Raw genomic sequence first — 22,162 nt, forward strand, 5'->3', positions numbered from 1 at the left:
TTTGGCTTCTCCTTTTTGGTGGCTCATTTGTCAATGCGTATTTCTTGAAAGGCGTGCTCCTCAGAGATTGTGGAGATGTGACCTTGCCTTACCTCCTACTATTGCCTGACATCTACTGGAATTTAGGTCCATCGGCCGTGTAGTCCCCTGCGATAAAAATAGAGGAAAATAGGGGAGTGAGTATAGTTGCCTTTTAACCTTGTGAACTCACCTTTCCCGCTCACCGCCTCCTCCCTAGCACCTCATTCTTCAAGCTTGAACCATGGTGGCAGAGAAGCATCCAAGAGAGGAGACGATGGTGCAAGACCTAGACATGACCAGGCAGGCTCTCTGCGTGGAGAACTGAGAGGCGGAGCGGCTATAGTCGTGCTTCTCCGCTATGGAGACAGCACTCGTCGTAGCATATAGGAAGATGGTCGCGGCTGAAGCCGTAGTGGGTTAAGCGCAGGTGCAGCTCACTAGTAAGGCACTCTCATTACTGTATCTTCTTGTTTCATGTGGCACCACACCTTATTAATTGGTATGGTTTTCTTGTTCTTGCTCTTTCATCCGTCATGGAGCAGCTGAATGCCATGTCCGTGCTGTGGGCAGGGCCGAACTTCCTTGAGCATGTCCGTGCTCTGTTAGTGTGGATCTGAGAGGTAGTGACGCATGGCCTTCGCCATGGGGTTGCGTCAGCCCTGGCCGCCGCCCACCTCCATTCAGATGTAGACTTGCGTGTGTTGGAGCCGTGGTTCCTGCTAGAGCTACCGATCTATGAAATCTGATAGGTTTTTAAGTTTTTGAGTTTCTTTTGTCCATTTCTTGAGACTCCATTTTGCAGTGTTGGTGGGCCCTGAACCTTGATTGCTTCTGTTGGGTTTCAACTCTAGCCTACCCCAACTTGTTTGGGACTTAAAGGCTTTGTTGTTGGTGGGCCCTGAACAGATGGGGAGATCTGCCCGCGTGAAAATTTAATTTTCGGCAAAAATTTCGCATCACGCCGAGCAGTGCCTCCAACATGCACCAAAAATTAGATGTCTCTCTTTTGCCCTCTGCATGAAAATTAGGTTTACCATGCCATCGATTTCAAACAAGGGCATTTGTGGTACTGTGATTGCCACATAAAAGCGCAATGAGTCGCCATCTTTTCCTCCATCTCCATCCTCCAACCACCACCGTCTCTCCTCCCGCTCTAAATCCTAGCCCCATGGCCTTCCTCTCCACTCTCTAGCCATCCCCTCTACCACCCCACTTTGGACCCTAGCGCCATCGGCACAGCAGCTCAACTCATCAATCTCCACTCTCTGGCCACACCCTCTCTCATACCTTTCTGAACCCTAGCCGGAACCAGATCCCCTTCGATTCATGGACAGCAGGTTAGCCTAGCCAAAGCTAGATCTGGTAACCCTACCTCGACACCTATTAACAACTATATAGGCCGAATTCGGATCCCTTACCTCTGCACCTGACACAATCAGCCAGATCCGAACCCTAACCGGAGCTGGATCTGGTACACCTTCGTCAATGCTGGCCGTACCATTTTTGCGACCATGATGACAAGACCACGGTGTCGACGATGAAGCATAGCCAGGGTATGCGGAGGAAGAGGTACCCAAATTCCTTTTATGATAGTGTGCTATATTGTAGTGGTTGAACCTAGGATATGTAGATAGCGATGGGGTTAAATATTTTCTATAGTGAGTGTAGATGACATGTGCTTTATTGGATTAATGACTTTCATATAAGCTGTAGTTACTAGTTAGCCGCTTATTTGCAAACTCTTGCTATGTTATGTTGACATTGGGTACAAGCTTTAGTTAATAAATACCTCTGTAATCTAGATGAATAGCCAATAAATGCTTTTGAACAAGAGCGGGAGGCATAAATCACAAAGAATCATAGGAGGATGGAAGAACCAGGGGAGGTAGTTGAGGAATTTGGTGATACAGATGGAACATATTCAAATGTACAAGATGAGCCAGTGGCCCTTGTAGTTGAGGTGCTTGTTCTATCTTGTATTGAGTTCGGGGGGGACAGATAGCAATGCAATGCTTTGTTGTCTGGATAGCAATGCAATTTGTACATGCTTGCTGCTTAAATTTGTTTCTCCAATTTTAGCATCTAGTTCGAAGAAGCCATAGAGGAGGCTTTGCCAGCAGAACAAAAGGTGATGCTGATATCAGTCCTAGAGGAAGGTAGTCCAAGAGAGTGAAGTCAACACGAACAAGAGAGTTGTCTCATGGATCTGAGAAGAACAAGCAAAACCGTGCAAAAGTGAAGTAGCACCAGGCTACAAATCTCCCTCCTATGTTGTACAGCTGCAATCATTTATAAGTGATGGTTGTGTTTTATTGTTACTCTAGCCTTTGTATAAATAGAAACTCAAGTGCACTGTTAATAGAAGCAATAGTGGCAGGAGCCAATTTGGCATCATCATTTAATTTTGAAGTTGCAATTTTGCACCAATCAATATGGTACCTGTGCAGTGTGCTTATGTAATTTATATCTATAACCTATTGTTTACTGCTTGAATTTCACAGCATGTAATCCATATCAGTACCTGTACATTGTGCTTATGTAGTCCATATCAATATGAAACCTGAGTTACTTGTTTTGAACTCTTGGGTTTTCAATTAAAGTTCTCTTCCACCATCTGTAACCTAATGTTTACTGCTTGAATTTCATAGGAAGTTATGGAAACTATGCGAGCAGAACCTGTTGCTAATGGGCACAAACCAATGAGTAGTGATGATGTTGTTCCCAAGGTCCTTTGTCTCTCTTAGGGCTAGGTCCACTCCTAGGTCAGCGACAACACCATTTTTTTGAAGAATACTGGTATCCTGACAAGCTCCGCCAGAACAGAGACATCGGCAGAGAGAATGCTTCAGGAACAGCTTGTTACTGAACAGAAAAATTCTGCTAGCCTAGTCGAACAAGTGGATGAACTAAAGAGGAAGATAGAAAAGACTGAAAGGGAGTTTAAAGAGTTCAAGATACAGCAATAGGAGTACAATAAGCTACGTGAGGATATCATGCGCTTCAGCAATTCTTCTGGTAACTCTAAGTTGTCAACTCTGCTAGGTTGCTGCTGATGTGTAAACAGTAATTTGTTGTATTTGAGTGTCATGCTGAATAATTATGTAGACATTCGTTGAATCTATGCAGCAGTGATGATCTTGAATTACTTTTATGATGAACTGATTGTTGAGCACGTGGTAGAACCTAGGTAGGCCATGTGATCAAATAAAAATGCGACACATGGACGAACCAGTGCATGACACGTGAAATAGCCATGGCATGACATGTGGGCCAATAAAAATCTGACACGTGGAAGGAAGTCATCAAGCCATGTGGCGGAATAAAAAAACAAAACATGAACGGACAGCATCGTGACATGTGGTAGAATAAGAAACGACCATGTGGACCAATAAAAAATAAGACACATGGTCCAATGAAGAAGTGACACGTGACCCAACCGCAACATGACACGTGTGCCAATAGAAAAGTGACATGCGCAACAATAGGGGCCCGACGCATGGTCCAGTAAGGATCTGAAACGTGCAAGAACCAAAGATGGCCACTTTGTGCAATAATAAGGTGACACGTACTCGAACCATCACCTTTGCAACCGGCTATAGCATGTACACATGAAAAGCATCTCCAACGGAAGCAACTGCCAACGTGGCTGCCCCCTGCCACGCATGCCAAAACAATTCTATGATGGTCTTTTTTGTCATAGATCTATCCAATTCTATGACGAATTTTTAGAATCGTCATAGAAGTTCAAGTATGACGTGACTTCTATGATGAACCATTTTTTGTCATTAATTTGTCATAAAATTAAATTATGATGAATTTGGCTCCTTCAGTGACAAAAGTTGTTCGTTATAGAAGTGGATATTCCTAGTAGTGCTTAGACCTTGGTCCATCGGTGCCAAGCCCTCTACTCGTGCTTCACCACATTGGTGGTCCATCGCACCCGAGCCTGTAACTTGCCCATCACTCCTGCAACTAGTCCTTCATAGCCAAGCCTTACCTTGACCTTATCCTCCTAGCCATATGAGACTATGTCATATCTCATATATTTACTAAGCCCATTCATCTCACTAATTGAGAACTAGCATCACATGCACAAGACATCTCTCCTCCATGGCTTCTTTGACTTGCCCATCCTAGTGTATGTGTGTGGACTAAGTGCTTGTTCATCTAACGGGAAATACATTAGTCCACCTAAGATTGTCACTCAATTACTAAAACCAAATTGTGACTTTAAATCCCAACTCATGAGTTTTATTATCACACATTAACAATATTTTTCACATTGTGTCTTTCTTATTCTTGCTTGTGTTCTTCGTAGGCAGTGATTAGCCTTCATGGTGAGGTCAACTAAGCAGTGCACAGCTGATAACTAGAGGAGATGTGGTGCCATAATTGCATGGTTTTGGTTTTTCTTATCGGAAGCTGGATGGTATGTGTCAAGTTTCCATGAAATCGGGGGTTATCTCCACCTGATGGAAAATCGGGTACCCCATTTCCATCAAGAGGTAATTAAAGCTTTAGGTATTATGTCAGGTATTCCCTTTACCCTAGTTGATTTTTGTTCGCCTCCATCCCATTGTCCATGAAACCAAAAAAAATCCCCTGCCCAACACCTAGGCCATAACCTTTGGATATTTGGTTTTAGAGTCTACAGTTTTTATTAGTTTGTGTCCTATGTCAAGTCTGGTTGCTAGTTGTGAAAGGGCTTGTAGCCTAGTGGTTACAAGAGCGTCACTAGCACCTCAGGACCTAGGTTCGACTCCCATGGGAGTGGATATTCTAGGATTTAATGGTATTGTCCTTTTAGTAGTAGGCGACGTTCCTAGCTATCGATAGCGTGGCGCCTATGGTGATTTCATCAATCTCGAGGATTTGCCAGCCTAGTCTTCGAAGATGCTCATAGGGGTAGGGTTTGTGTGCATGCGTTCATAGAGGTGAGTGTGCGTACATTGTGAGTGCCTGAGTTGTACTATGTAATCGCAAAAAAAAGTTTGGTTGCAAGTTTAGTTTGTTTCTTAGTCTAGTTTTTATAATTCCATCCCTATATCCCAAATCAGTTTGAGCTGGTTTCCAAAACCATTCTAAGTCAGTTTTTTCTAGGGTTTCTAAACTTTGTTTAAATTGCTCTAGATTTGATCCTTTATATTTTTTTCTTGTTTGCACAGGTTTTTGAATCATCTTCAACTTTCTAGTCCCATTTTGGCTATCAATTGTACAATCATGAGAATAAATGAATAATAGAATGGGAGATAGGTAGCAAGCATGGGGATTAATCATGATCAGAGATACATTTAAGGTCTTGTTTGGATGTAGTAGGAGTCACATCAATCCACATGTGTTGGGGTAGATTGGAGTGTAACTTAAACTAAGTAATCCACCCTAACACATGTAGATTGAGGTAAATCTGACATCCAAACAAGTCCTAAGGGAAGGTTCGGGTAGAAGAGAAGGCAGAAGGAGGAAGAAGAACAATAACTACAGAAGGTGATAAGTTATGTTTCTGAATAATCGATTGATGAGCTTCTGAGCTGCTGCTACTCTTCTCTGATAGTTGTCAGGTATCAAGCCAAGCTTACTGATAGAGGCAACATCCCTAGGGAAGTGGGAACCAGAAAGGTGCCAACAGATGACCAGGCAACAGAGCAAGAAAGGCCGAAGAGTGCTGAAAGGCCCAAGCGGGTGATGAGGCCTAACTCCAAGTTCTCCGGGCCCGACTAGGTGAACCGCTATTGTGAGTGTAGAGAAGGGAAGTGAGAGCTTTGCGGAGATCACTCTAAGGAATAGAATAGGCTGCCCGGTTGTGTCTGGAGGAGATGGAAAGAGACGGTGGGGAGCTCATTGCTCGCTCGACGTGTAATCTATTCTAAATCCTTGAAGTTTTCGGGTTAAACTCCATACGTTATTGAATATATGGTAATGGTCTCCTTAGGGCGTCCGACACTCTGGACGTGCCCTTTGTAAGCCTGTGGAGGCCAGTACGAAGCTTGCTCCTGGCTTCTCCAAAAAATGAAAACAATTCCGCCACCTCCTTCTCCAACTCAACCACTCGCTACTGGCTGGTCCTGGCAGCGTCGAGCTAGGCGTGGAGGCACGCGTTCTTAGCATAGAGCTGCGACATCGGACTCGAGGAACAACATGATGGCAACGGTCTCCTTGAGGATCTTGTGCTCTAGCAGCTCGGTGTGGAGGTGGGACTCCTGCTCCCGGAGCTCCTTGACGAGGTGAGTGAGGTCTGCAATGGCGGGGCCCGGCGGTGGGTCGGGCGGCCCAGTCTCACGCACCGGCTGCACTGCGTAGATGATCGTGGGAAGTAGCGCAAGAATGGCCTGCTGGGGCTGCACAGCCGCCCACCCACAGGTATCGCCCCCTACTCCGCGACATTGAGCTCTGCATTGATGAGCTTCCATTCATCCCAGCAGCAAGTAGATGCTATGCTGAAAGCGCATGTTGCAAGAGTATATTTCAAGTGTTTCAGATGTTCCAAATGTATGTTGCAAGTGTTATATATGAATTTTGCAAAAGTAGATCGTGATGTTGCACATGTTGTAATGGCTATACATGTATATTTCAAGTGTATGTTCTAAATGTTTCATCTGTTCCAGACGTATGTTGCAAGTATTTTATTTGGATATTGCAAAAGTAGATCTGGTTGCAAGTATATGTTTCAAGTGTTCTGGGTGTTTCCATACGCATGTTTACAAGTGTTTTATCTAGTGTTGCATATGTTTGCAATGGTTTACAAGTGTTTTTAGGCATTTTCCACAAGTGTTTCAAACGCTTGTTTCAAGTGTTTCGTCTGCCTTCAGAGTTGTAAGTGTTGTATCTAGATATTTTAAAAGTAGATCGAATGTTGCATCTCCCTCCTCGCTTTTTGCTGTCTCGCTTGGGTGTTTCCTCCTTCTCCCGCCGCCAACGAGGCATCCGCCGCCCCCTCTCCCTCTCTTTTTTGATGCTGCTGACGTTCAGGATGGCATGGGCCCCGTGTGGATGCGCGAAATGGCGCTGAAAATGGCTATAGGCGCGAGCGTCCGGAAGCTCTATTTGTTCACATGTTCGGTCGTCCGGACGCTAGTAAGCCTGCTGAATATATGCCATAGTAGTCCACCAAATACTTGAGTATCCTTACAGTAGTCTCCGCAAAAGCGTCTAGGCCCATATGACGAACCATAGGTGTACTTCCTAACATATGAGCTAATCGCTTCCGATCCGTTAATTTTCTGGATGAGCTAAATCGGTGCATCAGGTGAGGACCATCCACATGACGTCCATGTATAGATCTACGGCTAACAAATGGCCCACGTGGCCCATGATTCACCATGGGAAGGTTGAAAATGATGTGTTTGGCCCACGCAACAGTACACACAGACCGCACAGTATCCGCGTACGGGCAGTCCACATTCAATTTTTTTTTCCAATTGGGAAACAAATCAGGTGAGGACCATCCACACGGCGTCCCCGTATGGACCTGCGGCTGACAAATGGCCCACGGGCCGTGATTCACCATGGGAAGGTTGAAAATGATGTGTTTGGCCCACGCAACAGTAACACAGACCGCACAATGTCCACGTACGGACGGTCCACATTCATGAGAACATTGCTGAACGTGTGCTTACTTGTATTGATGAATATGGCTTAACTGATAAGGTTTTCTCCATTACATTAGACAATGCTTCTGCAAACACTAAAGCAATGGAGATTCTTGCTCCTGCATTGTCTGGTTATGTTGGTGAACTATTTTTGCATCAGCGCTGTGCTTGTCATATCATTAACTTAATTGTTAAAGCTGGGCTAGAAGTCTTCAAGCCCATGCTGCATGCTTTTAGAACTGCAATTTCATTCATTAATTCCTCTAATCTGCGCATTGCATCATACAAAAATTTCTGCATTGCTAAAGGTGTCCGCCCTCGTAAGTTTGACTTGGACATGGATGTTAGATGGAATGCAACCTATCTGATGCTAAAGCATCTGATAGGACACAGGGCCCCTTTTTCAGTGTGGATCACTGCAAACCATCCTTTGGTTGATGGCTAGCCGTTGTTAAAAGAGAATGACTGGAAAGCTGCTGAAAAACTTCTATTCCTTGAATAGTTTTATGATTCTACTATTGTGCTGTCTGGTATTTATTATCCAACATCTCCACTAATTATGCATCATGTTCTTGAGATTGCTGGACATTTAAATACTACTTATGAAAGAGACAGGGACCTGAGAAATGTTGTTGCCCCATGAAAGAGAAGTTTGAGGACTACTGGTCTACAATTCCAATGCTTTATTCCTTTGCTTTTATCTTGGATCCTAGAGCCAAGATAAGAGGATTTACCAATGTTTTCCAAATTATGTCTAACCTAACTGATGAGAACTATTCTAAATATTTAACTACTGTTAGGGCTAACCTATCTGATACTTTTGCTAAGTATGACAACAAGTTTGGTGCTGTGAGATTGCAAAGGGCCATAGTTCCAGGCCCTGCTTCAAGGAAGAGAAAGACTGCTTGGGGGGGGGGGGGGGGAATTTGGTGGCACTTTAGGTGGTGGACTTGGTGCTGGTGCTAGCCTAGCCGGTGGACTTGGTACTGGTGCCAGTCTAGCTGCTGTTGGACTTGGTGCTGGTGCTAGTCTACCTCCTGGACTTGGTGGTGGTGCATCTTCATCCACTAGGAGGCCATCAGCATGTGCTTTGCTGCAGGCAGCACACTCTGGTGCTAACCTGAATGCTTCTGAGTTGGCTGCATACCTTGACAGTGACACTATCAACTAATATGACGACGACTTCAATATCCTCAACTGGTGGTATGAGCACAAACTGTCATATCTTGTTCTTTCTATCTTAGCAAGAGATGTTTTGACCGTGCCTGTTTCTACTATATCTTCAGAATCTGCACTTAGTCTAACTCGCAGGATCATTGAGGAACGGTGACGGCGTCTAACTTCAGACATGGTGGAGATGCTGTCGTTGGTGAAGGATTGGGAGCAAGCAGATACAAAGACTCAACATACCATGGAGAATGTGGAGCTAGTCGAGGCATTTGAGAACTTGTATCTTGATGATGAGAATGTGTAATGCTATGGCCTGTGGGCTTGTACTCTTTTCCTTTCCTTTCTGGATGACTGTAAGACTTAATGAACTTATGAACACTTATTAAAGTTGTGGGTTGTACTCTTTTCCTTTCTGGGGTTTTCTCACAAGGTGTGAGTTTTTACCCAGAAAGGTTTTTAATAAGACAGTCATTGCACTAAGCAGCTAATATATCAGTTATTTATATTTACATTCATGTTACTTGTGATCTGTGAAAGATGTTTACTTGTTGAAAGATAACCGAGAACTTGTTGAAAGATATAACTGAGAACTTGTTGAAACCTATTTACTTAATCTATGAAAAATTCTGAGCTGAACATGTTTTTTTTTAGTCTGGGGTGTCAGGCCTTGGGCTGGCACAGGCACGCTGGGCCAGTCGGGCCATCGGGCTAGCACGGCATGGCATGAGACCTTTAGGGCCATGCTTAGGTCATCAGTGCTGCCCGTGGGCCGGCACGGCACGGCCCGATGCACTTGGCGGGCTGTGCCGAGCACGGGCCCGTGCCAGGCCGGGCCACCCTGGTCAAGTATAAGTACCTCATGTTCCATAGTTGTTGGAGCAGGGGAATGGCATGATCTGGCTTTCGACAGTCTAGCTGCCCTAGCGGTAAGCCGTTGGCGCTGCACCAGCAGCGGCCATAGATTTAGTTGCAAGCACATTTCACAGTTGCCAGAACAAGATGCCCTTCTTGCCTTGTCATTACTCGAGCTTTTCCACATGAACATGGTGGAACACCCAGCCTAACCTAACCCGGTTCCGGGTTCCCGGTTCCTTCCCAGTATGCAGCCCGACCACAAAAAGAAATTGCAATTCTGTAAAAGATGATCACAACATGCAACCACTGAAATGGTTGAACAAATAGGAAGCGAATTGAATCATTTGAGTTGTGTATTCTAAAACTTACACATGTATATGCAGCTGGGTATGGACAGTGTTTTGAACGGAAAAAACGTTGAACTATACACTCATGTTACAGCTAACTACGATCACAACAAACAATTGCCTCTGGAAGCAACAAAAAAACTTTACTGCCATCCGCTAGGCAACATCAAAAGTAAAGACCTTTGCTGTGTATCTATATACCACCATCGGCTATAGATTACTCCAATCTGTGGTTCTTAAAGGGACATACTTTGAATGATCATTTCTGAAGCCGGTTGTTCTTGATGAGACAATAGGCATCGCAAGCACCGACGAAGCGCTTATGGTGTCCTCCCCAAGGCCAAGGGACATGGAGCATGCAGACTGCAAATAAGATTAGATGAGAAAGGTGAACTTGTGAACAGATCTATGGTACAATCAGATCTAGAAAGAAAGCTAATGACCTTTGCCTTCAACAGTACACGTTTTGCTTTTACTTTTACAGAAGTAACAAACGAGTTGCTTTCATCTGTGTGTGTCTCCTCCATCTGCATCTTTCCATTTCTGCAGTGTCCAAGTTATACATCAAAACACTGAATGCAATACTGAACACAAAGTGAAACAGAACAAAACTTGAAACTTTCTACAAGTTCATGGAATAGAACCTGTCCAAATCAACTATGCAGTCCTCGGTGGTGCTCGAACCATCTTTTGTATCAGCTGCCGACAATTGACCAAGAGTCAAAATCTTTATGTGTGAAAGCACATGAAAATCAACCTTCTACCAACCTTTAGTGTCATCGGGTGCTAGCAAGGAGATCCCAACGAAGACAAATGTCATGCCCAATACAAACATAATTATCCTGAGCGTATCAAATACCTGACAGCGGAAAAACAAAATCCTCACATTCTAATTAAGCAATGCATGATTCACTTCATTATCTGATTATCGCAAACAGGAGCCTACTTGATATTCTTGAAAGTAAACAAATCCTGTACAAATAGAGAAGAAGGTCCAAGCAATTTGAAACATTGGAACAATCAGTATTGCATCAAATAATGACAGCCCTTCATTCAATCTTGCCATCTGTCACGTAGGGCATACGGAAGTTGAATTAGACAAACAGCAGCAGCGGAGTAGCCTCAGAAACAACGCATTAGATTAGCCATATACCCAAAATCCAGCAGTACACAGAAACAGAAGAACAATTGAGTATGTGAACCAGCTATGGAACTCGTATCTGCTGCTCATAGTCAGCCTCAGCATGTTAGACCTGGACAGGAAACAGGAAGGAGGAGGGATAACACATGGTAGTCAGCACCAAATAAATCTGAAAAAATCAGCATCCTTGATGCATGGATTTTTATGAAATAAAATGTAACCTACAATGACTTTGCAAACAAGACTGAGCAAGATCCAATAGCACCAGATACAACAGCATAAGAAAATGGCAACATTGTTCGCCAATATGTGCCAACATCTTTTGAACTGTTTGAATTAATAGTTTCTCCACTCCTGCAAAAGTTTTTGAACTGGTAAGGAAGAGCATGGCCTGTTTCTGAAGAGAATAGGTTACACGAGCAAGGCCTCACCTGTAGAGATAATGGTTAAATGCAACAACAAAGACCAATGACATGCAATAAAGAACAAACACCAAATTGCTGTATTTTGCGATCAGCTGCTCCGGCGTGTAAACTGACAAGATAATTTTAGTATTAGCACGACTAAATAGGAACCACGAAAAAACCGAAATTGCACATCTCTACATTGCAAATATTTCGCAGATACTACATATAGTAGAAATGGCAAATGGAACAACCCATACCAGGTGATTGATGGTTGCCAAAGGATACTAAGAAGATGTTGCCGAAGACAATAAACGTTGTGGCTACCATGACTCTGGAAAGAAGCGCAAAAGCTTCATTAATCACATGATTCCATGTATTGATTGTAATTTTCATTCCAGCTAACGGGAAGTGAGAAACATACATACTTCACTGAAATAGTCTTGTTCAACACAAAGTAGGCAAAAGCAATGTTGGACACAAACTGGATTGATCCAAGAGCTGCAAGTAGTGACTGCAATATACCAAGTAAATAATCAATTTCCAAATCAAAACACTAGAGAAATAGAAAAGAAAATATGATTGGATGCCATTATTAGCTCTAAGTAAGAAGCAAGAGATGGAAACTGTACAATTGAGAAGCTCTTATCTTTTTAACCCAACAACAAATGGAAAAATGCTATTCCTGTATTTCCAATAGAACAGGGCACAAATCCAGAGTCTCTACAAGAGCTTTATTCTTTACATGTTTACACAACCATTCATGAGTTTCCCATATTATATTACATCCTACATGTTAAACTAAATTTGCTTTTGAAATCTTGAGGACAACGAAAAAGAACCTGTGCAGCATAAGCAAATGACATGAAGTTGAGGCAGTTCCCAGCAGCAAAAAAGAGTATACCTGAATGCAGATGTAGCATTAAAGTTGGCTTTTGATTATAAAAGACTAAAATTAGTAAATAAATTCTAGCAGACAGGAGTGGTACCTATTCTCCAAGTCTGAAAATGCATAACAGACTTCGGGACGAATTTTTCATTTCCCTCGCTATTGTTAATTAAGGAAAGCTTTTCTCTCTGCCAAATAAAACAAACATATTTTTTTTATTCTTCATCTCACGTAAAATGACATCATATTCACACATGGGAACTGTGCCTAGTGCAAGTGCAGGATCTATTCAACATGAGAATGGGTGCCTATTTCTTCTTTTTTACCGCCTAACTTGTCATAGTCATAAGTTGGTTGTTCATTTTTTTCATAATCCGCACATAAAAGTAACTACAATCACATTAACTTCAAAGGATGTTAGGCATTAATGTAGATAATGCTCAAATACCACAGCAAAGGTTAGCTACAAAGTTACCAAAATCAGCCTAGGGAATCAAGCTATATTTGACATGCTGTCCTACAGTTTGTAATCAAATGCACAATTTATTGCTTACAACAACTTCAAGTGCACTAGAAATAGCTAATTAGGCAATCAACATCCTAATCAGTTAATGCAACATTTTCTCATGATGAAGCCTACAGATGAAATGGCTAGGTCATCTAGTAACCAAAAAAGGGTGTTACTAGGGTTCATTTTTTTCTGCTTTCTTTTTGGCAAAAAAAAAAAAGGATTTAGACTAAAGGTGTTTTCACCCTCAACTGACTAAATGGGTCAAACTAGGGCACCCGCATGTATGTTCTCCTTGATCTTTTCACTGGAACACATATATGAAGTATATTAGAAGTAAGAACAAGGAGCACAATTCAGAAACATGTAATATCCACCTGATCATGGCCCAACTTCAGAAGGTTGGTACCAAAGTTTATGGCAACACTCCCCACGATGTTTATCAACGCCCCTATAACCCAGTCGCCCATGAGTCAAGTGTAAAGTTATCTCCTACAAATATTTGATATGCTCCTTCCACAAGTCCCTTGTACAACAGCTCCTTGCTCTTGTTTTGGACATATGGACTTCAATTCATTGAGAACTTTCTCTCTTTCCCCTTTTTCTCTTCTTTAGCATAGGTGTATTCACCCCCAGTAGTCTATCACAAACCTCTCCAAGATCCCTTTTTCTCTTCTTCGCGTAGGTGTAGTCTGTTACGAACCTCTCCGAGAACCACTGTGGAGCTCAGCCTGCAAAAAAGACATAAATGCCATTTCAATCAGACCCACACAATCGGGATGAATGCCATTTGACAAGGCATTCAAAGATGATGTACCAGGGCGGACCCAGATAATTTTTTGCAAAACAATCGAAGCTCGTAGGCATAATACATGCATATACGCTTGTAATTAGACCAGATCCGATTACAAATAGCAAGTTAGGGTTTGGGTGCTCGGTTTCGCACAGCAGGAATGAGAGACCAAGGGGTGGGCGTACGCGTACCTGGTGGTGCTCGTCGCCGGCGAAGGGCCCGGAGAAGACCTGGGCACCTGGCGTAGGGCGGCAGCGACCGACCTCGGCCCGAAGAAGACCTGGGCACCTGGCGTAATCGTCGGCAAGAGAGAGAAGGGAGGGAGGGCCGCAGGGAGATAGAGCGCGAACGCTGGGGGAACGGAAGACAGAAGGAAAGGTAGGCTTGCTTGTCCGGTAAGAGGAGAAAGAAAGCCAGAAAGGTAAGAGGAGGTGGTGGGCACGTCAAGATTCGTGTGTGCCGTCGGATCCCGATCTCGCGGCCCGGAAGGGTGGGGCCAGGGCAGCATGCAGCTGGTCTCACGCCTTTTTTTTTTTTATTATTTCAAAACAGCTATGTTGCAACAACAACAGCTTTGTCGCGTGGCGATATGCATGATTTGGGGGCTCCAACTCTCCAAGGTTTATTTCTAATACATTTTGAAATCAAAGTCTATCAGCCTGTTCGGTTGGCTGGTTCGTGAAGAAGTACTACTGACTGGTTTGTGTAAGAGAAAAATACTGTTCTGGCTAGAAATTTACGATCGTTTACGACAAGTCATAGCCAAACGAATAGGCTGTATATATATGGACACACTGTGTTACTCTAACTTTTCAAATAAGTACAGATACCGATGATAGTTAAAAAGTCGTAGCTTTCTCTTCTTTTCCTTTCTCGTGTCTTGTGCTTCTAATGATGGAGTAGCAGTAACCGTTGCCTGCGAGTTGAAACAAAAGGTCTCAGCATCGGTTGTGGGGTTGGACTTTCGTTTCGCTGTCATTGGAGCATCTTTTGCTTCATTTGCAAATTTCTGGTGCTAGCTTCGAGGAACAATTAAGCTAAGCCACCAACTTTGAGGAACACGGAGGTTGGTTCAGCTTTCTACGTTGTCACTTTTCAATTGTGGCTCCACATGCTTTTCTTTCTGTCTTTTTATTACTCGACGATGTTGCCATTTGTTAAGATAATAACATGTTTGATCTCGAATGTCACTTGTTTCCATCCTGGACACTAACGATTCGAACACATGTGTAAGAAAGTAATTTCGTTCAAAAAGAAAAATGTCAGGACATATGCACGCCGGATGTACTTAGGGAAAATAAACGTTTTTCTCATTGACGGGTCGTCATATGTTACCATTTGCATAAAAAAAATGGATGGATAATAAGATGCTTAGGTATGCTCTAGCTACTTTAGGATATGCTGCCTATTTATTTATGTACAAATTTGTGTTGGAAAAAATAACTTTACACATGTGCAATGTCGCATCAAAACTTTCTCTCTTTTCTAATTATTTTCTTCTAACAGAAATACAAATCTATATACTCGAATACTCCCTCTATTCCATTTTGAAGTTAGGTACCTTTGACTTCTCAGGGAAGTAAGAACGATAGTTAAAAAGGGAGCGGAGGAAGTATGTTGGTCCTAGATCTGTTTTTATCATTGACCATAACTGCCTAATGATTTTATAGATTTTCAATGCGATATTGGCATTACATGGTTTATTATCGCAATTAAACATAACTTGTCTCGTTAGATTTTCAGTGGTGGAACAAATCCGCCAATGTTTAAGTTTTTGACTGGACACATGTTTGATCTCAAGATTTGCCAATCTAACCTCTAAAAATTTTTTGAAACAGAACCTCTCAAATTAAATGTGTCCCCAAGGATAGTATGTGCAACATACATCCATATAATCATCGTGCATATCCGTGGGTGTCTGCGTTAATGTGTTTAGAAATCATTAGAAAAAGTACCCCAACTCATTTTGTATATGAATGATCCATCGTTACCATTTACGTGTAGTAGAGACAGATTTATATAGTTTCAAAAAAAAAGGATAGATTTATATAAGTTTCGAATCAGCAAGATCGGTAAGCTCCCACTCGTTTTGTAGATGCGCGTCGTTGTTGGCCGTCTATGGCGTACGGGCGCGTTGTCGGGTATCTTTCAGCTTTCATCAATCGTCGTTCTCGTTGACGCTTCGGTTTTTGCTACTTCTGCAACTCGTTCTACTCCGTTTTTTTTAAAGCACGGAGAGCATGTGAGCGAGACGAGGAAGCTTCCAATCCCAGCATCCACACCGGTCGTTGCTTGGGTCCGGCTGCCGGTGACGATGGTGATGCGTGGTCGCGTGGATTGGCGCACGGCTTTCAAGCTAGGATGATTCTTCACTGGATCACCAATCAGGCAATCACCACTGCTGCTCTCGAGTTGCTGGTCAAATACTCAGACAAACCTGGTTAACTTTCGAAAAAGAAAACAAGGCGGGTTAAGTTACTACTGCTTACCCTTGTCAAACAAGATCAGATTTTTAGTCACCTCTTTTTTTTTTTCCTCACTGAGCTCACCAATCATTTTATAATTTTTTTGGTCGATAAGAACCAACCAGAAAATTGACAATCATATATAATAGAGAAGAAAAAACTTACAACAACAAATAAAAGAATAAACGAAACACGAAAGAAGCTACAGTAAAACAATCAACATAACAACACGCTACTAAAATATCCACCAACAGTACCAACAACAATGCCACTTCACACGCCATAGCAAGAGGCACAAGATGAAGGGGTGAGAAGGGAGGGGTTTTATTAGCAATGCATCAAAGAAGGGAATGACATCCACATATGTCGTCAATGCTAGCCCAAGATTTGGCAGAAAGATTTCAACCAGACCCCCCAAGTGGAGAGGGTGGCCTCAAGGCAAAGCCTCCAACCATGGATGTGTCACTAAAGACGTCATCATTGTCAGACTTACCAAGAAGCCAAGTTGGACTAACGAGATCCTAATATATGGATATGTTAAGCCTCGGGATCAAAGGTTTCCGACCGAGAGACCCCCGACCGACCCCTTTAGGATCGACCAGAGCCTCGGAGGCTATACCTATCGGGTACACTCACGCGCACCATCAGGACAAGGGATCAGGCCGAGCCCGAGCACGTCCGCCACCTCTGCTCGTGGCTCGGGGGCTCGTCCGAGCCTCTCGCTCCCGGTCGATGGAAGCCTGAACCCTATCCTTGGCTCCCTCCCGGCCTTCGACGCCAGCCAAGGCCCAAGCATGGCAAAGAACACCCCGATCCAATGAGGCTGGGGGGGCTCCCCGAGCGCTGCCCTTTGGGCGTGGCTTTGTCAACCACTCCCCCGACAGGGTCACACACGGGGCGTGACACAAGATGACAAGCTCCCCCGCGGACTTCAGGGGCTCGGGGGCTCCCAGGCCCACACGTCAGCCCCTCAAGCTGACCTCTTTTGCCACCAAGAAGCCTCCAGAAGGCGCACCTAGGGGAGGCCAGTCCAAGCCGAAATAGCCTGACACTCAACGTGTCAGAACAGAGCAGCTAGATGACACCCATAGCTTCTTTGGCTCCACGTCACGGCCACGATCCATAGAGCATCGCTGCAAGACCCTCCTAGACTTCGGTGCATGTTGACCATAGGCTCAACCCCCCAAACCGCCATGTACCCAACCTATCTTGATATATAAGGGATAAGGTCGGATGCTAGAGGGGGGGGGAGGATCCGAGACAGATAATTCCATTCCTCACCGATCCTGCTCCTGCTTGGCACCGAGAGCAGAGCAACCCAGAGAGGGGCACTGAGAGCTCCACCATACCTGTCGTCTTCCTCCTCTCCGACGAGGGGAAGGCTCCACTAGCGGCGAGGCAACCTCAGGATTAGCACTGAGCTAATCCCCTACCAAATCTCTCTCTACCCCTTGTACACTATGTTGTAACCCCCCAATTTTGGGTGCTCTTGAGTGTAAGGATCATCAGTTGCTAGACGTAGGACATCGATCGGCCCAAACCAGGATAAAACGTTGCGTCCTCTCTGTGATTCTTGTGCTCTTGAGTCCATCCGAGCTGCCGGAGACACACACTCTGACACCGACTCATAAAACAATGCTTGCCATGGTTCCGACACTGCGACAGCTGGCGCGCCAGGTAGGGGGCAGTGTCAAGTGTAATTTAGGCTCTACGGTGGCTGGAGCCACCCGCCTCGTCGCCGAAGCAAGCAACACCGCCCTAGACAGTGGTGTCTGCTTCCCTGACGTGTTATTCATCATAGCTGGCGCCTTCGCTCCGGGCTAGGTCCTCAACTTTGGGAGCCTGGCCTACATCATCGACTGCTATGGCAAGCTTCGTCCGCTCAACGGGGCCGCACTGGCGGGCAATAAGCTCCCGGCGCCGCTCCCTCCACCGGGCCTCCTGGGAGCAGATCTCGAGGTCCTGGCCCAGTAGATCCGGCGCGGTCTGGGTCCACACCCCACTGGGTTGGACCACCGCCAGATATTCTACATGCTAGCCAACGTCCATCACCAGATCGGTAATGGCAAGGTGCTCCCGCCGCCCGACCACTTCTGGTACTACCTCCCAGACCTTCCTTTCGGGATCTAGAATGTGGTGGCGTCCTTCCAGCTGGCGCTGGAGCACCACGTCAGCCGCAAGGAGCCATGGAGCGCCATCCTATCCAGCACGGCAGGGACCGATGTCCCCTCGCTGCGCACCTTTCTCGAGATCCTCTCGGGCAACGGCCCAGAGTATGACTCCGATGACATCAACTGCTACGCCCTACCACACATGTGCTACCACACGACGACGAGGTTCCCACTAATGATGCACATGAGATCACGCCACCAGACTAGAGTCCCTGCAGCCGCGTGAACTACCTTCGGGAGAAGGCTGCTTGCCTGTAGGCTTGGTGGGTGGACCTGGAGGCCACCGAGGCAGAGCTTGAGTGCCAAAGGCAGGACCTTGCACGACAACAAGATGCGCAGCCTCCTAGCAACAACAACGACGCCCACACGGTGGTTTCTAGCACCATGCGCTTCCCCCAAGCGGCCTACAACATGGCGGTTGCCGCCTACCGACTAGAGGACATCTCCGACATGCTAAACCTGAAGACCAACCTGGCTGCACGAGGTGAGATAGCTTCTCTGCATCACTCTTGAGCAGTAGGCCGAGGGCTCTGCTTCCTAGCATCGCATCGTGCTCTCTAGGCCATCCTAGCTGACGACCACCGCTAATGAGGATTGCTCCAACGCTCATGCCCCACTGGTGGGTGACTCCTCCGGCAGCAGCTGCGACCACTCGTGGACGAGGGGCGCCAATCCCTGGTAGGAGTGAAGGTGTGAGCTTTCCCCTTGGCATCCCCCCACGCACCACCGGATCATCGATGACCGCGATGTCTACGACACCATCGAGGCCAGGCACCACGCTCAGGCATAGTCCCGCACTCCTAAGCGGAGGGCGGGGGCATCACCATGGATTACTTTGGCCCCCAGGCATTTGGGGTAGTGATCCGAGTGGCCCCCTACCCTAGGTGATTCTAGCCAACGACGCACATCTCTAAGTATGATGGTGAGACCAAACCAGACCATTGGATCGAGGACTATCGCTTCGCCATGATGGCCGAGGGGGCGGATGATGACTTTGCCATCCAATACCTTCTCCTGCTTCTGTCAAGCTCGACTAGAGCTTGGCTCAAGCAACTCGAGCCCGATAGCATCCGCTGCTAGGGCAACCTCCACTCCATCTTCGTCGGTCACTACTAGGGTACGTACACTGTTGACAGTAGTTAACGAACATTATAAACCATCAATATAACATGTATAAGGGCATGAATATAATCACCAACATAGGTTTAGGGGTTTAAACTAACAAATTCCATGAGTTTTGGTGAATCTATATTTTATGTTGGGTTTATCCAGAAAACTGTGAAGGTGGACCTAGATGTCAGAATTAATTATGCTTAATCATCGCATAAACAGCTCTAGAAGGGTCTAGAGTACACCAAAGGACACCACACCAAAGCGGAGGGCAAGGGGCTGCCAGGGTCCCACCTGTAGGTTGGCCAGTCTAGGGCCCCACCTGTCAGCCTCTGTCTCATTATGTCGGTTCTCCACCACCTCCTAGATTGCATCTACATCGTTTATTCAAGTCGGTTTGATCTGAGAGCACAGGATTGATGCTCTAGCCTATATATATCAGCCCCTGCCACCCTGATATCATCAAGAATCAAAACCCTGATCAAGTCAGTTAAGAAGACAGAAACCCTAATCATCCTCAGAGCTCTACCATATTCTAGGTCATAGCTAGCTAGGCTAGGTCTAGAGGGAGGCAAGCTTCGCTTGGATTCCCGATCGTGTCAAGAGCGTGGCTTGGCATAGCTTTTGTACCCCCTCTCTTTTGTATTTCTCATTACTTTTATATGTTTGCTATAATTGTTATGACATTGTTCTTCATATCATTCATGTTCCTAGTTATAATGTTCATCGTCTACTTTGATTATATGCTTAGTATAATTAGATTATCATCGTGTTCAAGCATAAGTTCATATAGCGCTCGCTCTTTGGATCTAGGGGTGAGTGGTCGACATTGTGTAAGCATGGTGCTTATACGTTCTTTACCTACGGATGCACCCTATATTTTGGGCCATGTGGTAGATCACAGATGTGATACTCCCGTTGAGTCCTTTGTAGTCCACACCCCAAATATTGGACAAGTAGGATCTAGTTATGATGGAAGACAAGCTCTGTTTTTAATCTTACTTATTAGTAATATCCCTTATGTGTAGATATGAAGTTGATCTTAACCATGATTATGAAGTGTAATTGCACTAATCAACGTATGCTTTGACTTCTAATTAAAAATGACTTAGGAATTATTCCTCTAATATTCTACTTAGCCATGCTAATGCCATAGAAATGAGTACTCTGAGTGATCAATGATTAGTTATTACCTACTATTCATATACATTTATCTCTTGACTTACCCCTATTATGAGTAGAAGTTGGTTATGGTTAGTCTCTCCATCATGTGTATAAGTTATCAATATATTCCAACTGTCCATCCTTCGCTGTGGTAAAAATATAAATAACGATACCCGGAATACTCCTGAGTGAAGTGCTACAATGGTATATTATTTGTGCGCTTGCAGATCCTTTTTATTTATATATTCTTTATAGTGACATGCAATATTAAAGTACTTCTTAGTGTCATTCTAGAAGTGGCACTAGGTGGTACCAACAAGCATTTCTGGCACCATCGCTAGGGACGACAACTTAGTAAAAGTGATGCTAAGAAATGTTAACTACAATAGGTGGCCACTTAAACAAGTGACAAGTTAATAAATACCAACATACACTCGACCCAGTAACTCATGGGACCTCCGCAACTACAGGTAGAGGGCCGATGAGAACCTCTAGGAGTACATCTAGCGCTTCTCCAAGAAGCGCAATGAGCTCCCCATCATCACCGATGCTGATGTGATCAACGCCTTCATCTGTGACACGACTTGCGAGGCGCCTATCCACGCGCTTGGTCATGAGACCGCATGGACGATGTGGGAGCTCCTAGACATCGCCACCTAGTACGCAACCGACGATGAGGCCATCTAGGCCAACTTTAGTGGCAAAGCTAAGGCCACCAGCCACCTCAATGGTGGGGATGGTGGTGATGACCCTGCCTCGTCCTAGTGCCATCGTGACAAGAGCAATAAGGACTAGAAGTGCCACGGGGAGGAGATGGTGGCCATGTCTGACCGCGTCGCCCGAACCTAGCCCTACGGGCATGGTGCGTGCCCCGAGCAGTTCGAGAAGGTGCTCGAGGCCCCCTGCCCATTCTAGTAGGGCAAGGCCTAGAAGCCTACCCTTAAGGCTGGCGAGCCAATGTACGCCGCCCTAGAGGAAGACACCGAGTTCACCGAGGCCATTTGCTGCCTCATGATCTTTGGGGGTTCCTAGGCGTACGAGTCCCATCGGCAGCATCGCATCACCGAGCATGAGGTGAATGTCGTGCACACCCTCGCCGTCCCGACATGGCTCCGATGGTCCTAGATGGCTATCACCTTTGACCAAGGGGACCACCCTGATCATGTTCCTCACCTAGGACGCTACCTACTTGTGGTCAGCCCAATTGTGGGCACCATGTGCCTCACTAAGGTGTTGATGGATGGGGGCAGCGGCCTCAACATACTCTATGCCAGCACCTTGGACAAGATGGGCATCCCACGGAGTAGCCTATGCCCCAGCAAGGCACCTTTCTATGGGATCGTCCTAGGGAAGGAAGCCATGCCTCTTGGGTGCATCCGGCTTAACGTCACCTTTGGCCAGCCGGACAACTTCCAGAAGGAGCCACTCACCTTCGAGGTGGTTGACTTCCTCGACGTCTATCACACTCTCTTGGGTTGGCCATGCTTTATCAAGTTCATGGCCATCACCAACTACACCTACTTGAAGCTAAAGATGCC

General features: G+C 45.3%; 1 protein-coding gene across 1 annotated transcript; it reads right to left on the reverse strand.

The window, feature by feature from the left end:
• Positions 1-9,956: 9,956 nt before the first annotated feature.
• Positions 9,957-14,105, reverse strand: LOC136473804 (probable magnesium transporter NIPA8). The gene is made up of 14 exons (XM_066471439.1): positions 13,906-14,105; positions 13,299-13,652; positions 12,514-12,601; positions 12,367-12,428; positions 11,953-12,038; positions 11,785-11,858; positions 11,552-11,654; positions 11,346-11,474; positions 11,133-11,232; positions 10,926-11,045; positions 10,748-10,838; positions 10,624-10,678; positions 10,423-10,522; positions 9,957-10,342 (listed from the first exon to the last, which is right to left on the reverse strand). Exons 2-14 carry the CDS (start codon positions 13,389-13,391, stop codon positions 10,190-10,192), a joined length of 1,254 nt encoding a protein of 417 aa, XP_066327536.1. The 5' UTR covers positions 13,392-13,652; positions 13,906-14,105; the 3' UTR covers positions 9,957-10,189.
• Positions 14,106-22,162: the final 8,057 nt, after the last annotated feature.

This window comes from Miscanthus floridulus, chromosome 8 (genome assembly GCF_019320115.1).
Source record: "Miscanthus floridulus cultivar M001 chromosome 8, ASM1932011v1, whole genome shotgun sequence".
In the NCBI taxonomy this organism is placed as follows: Eukaryota; Viridiplantae; Streptophyta; class Magnoliopsida; order Poales; family Poaceae; genus Miscanthus; species Miscanthus floridulus.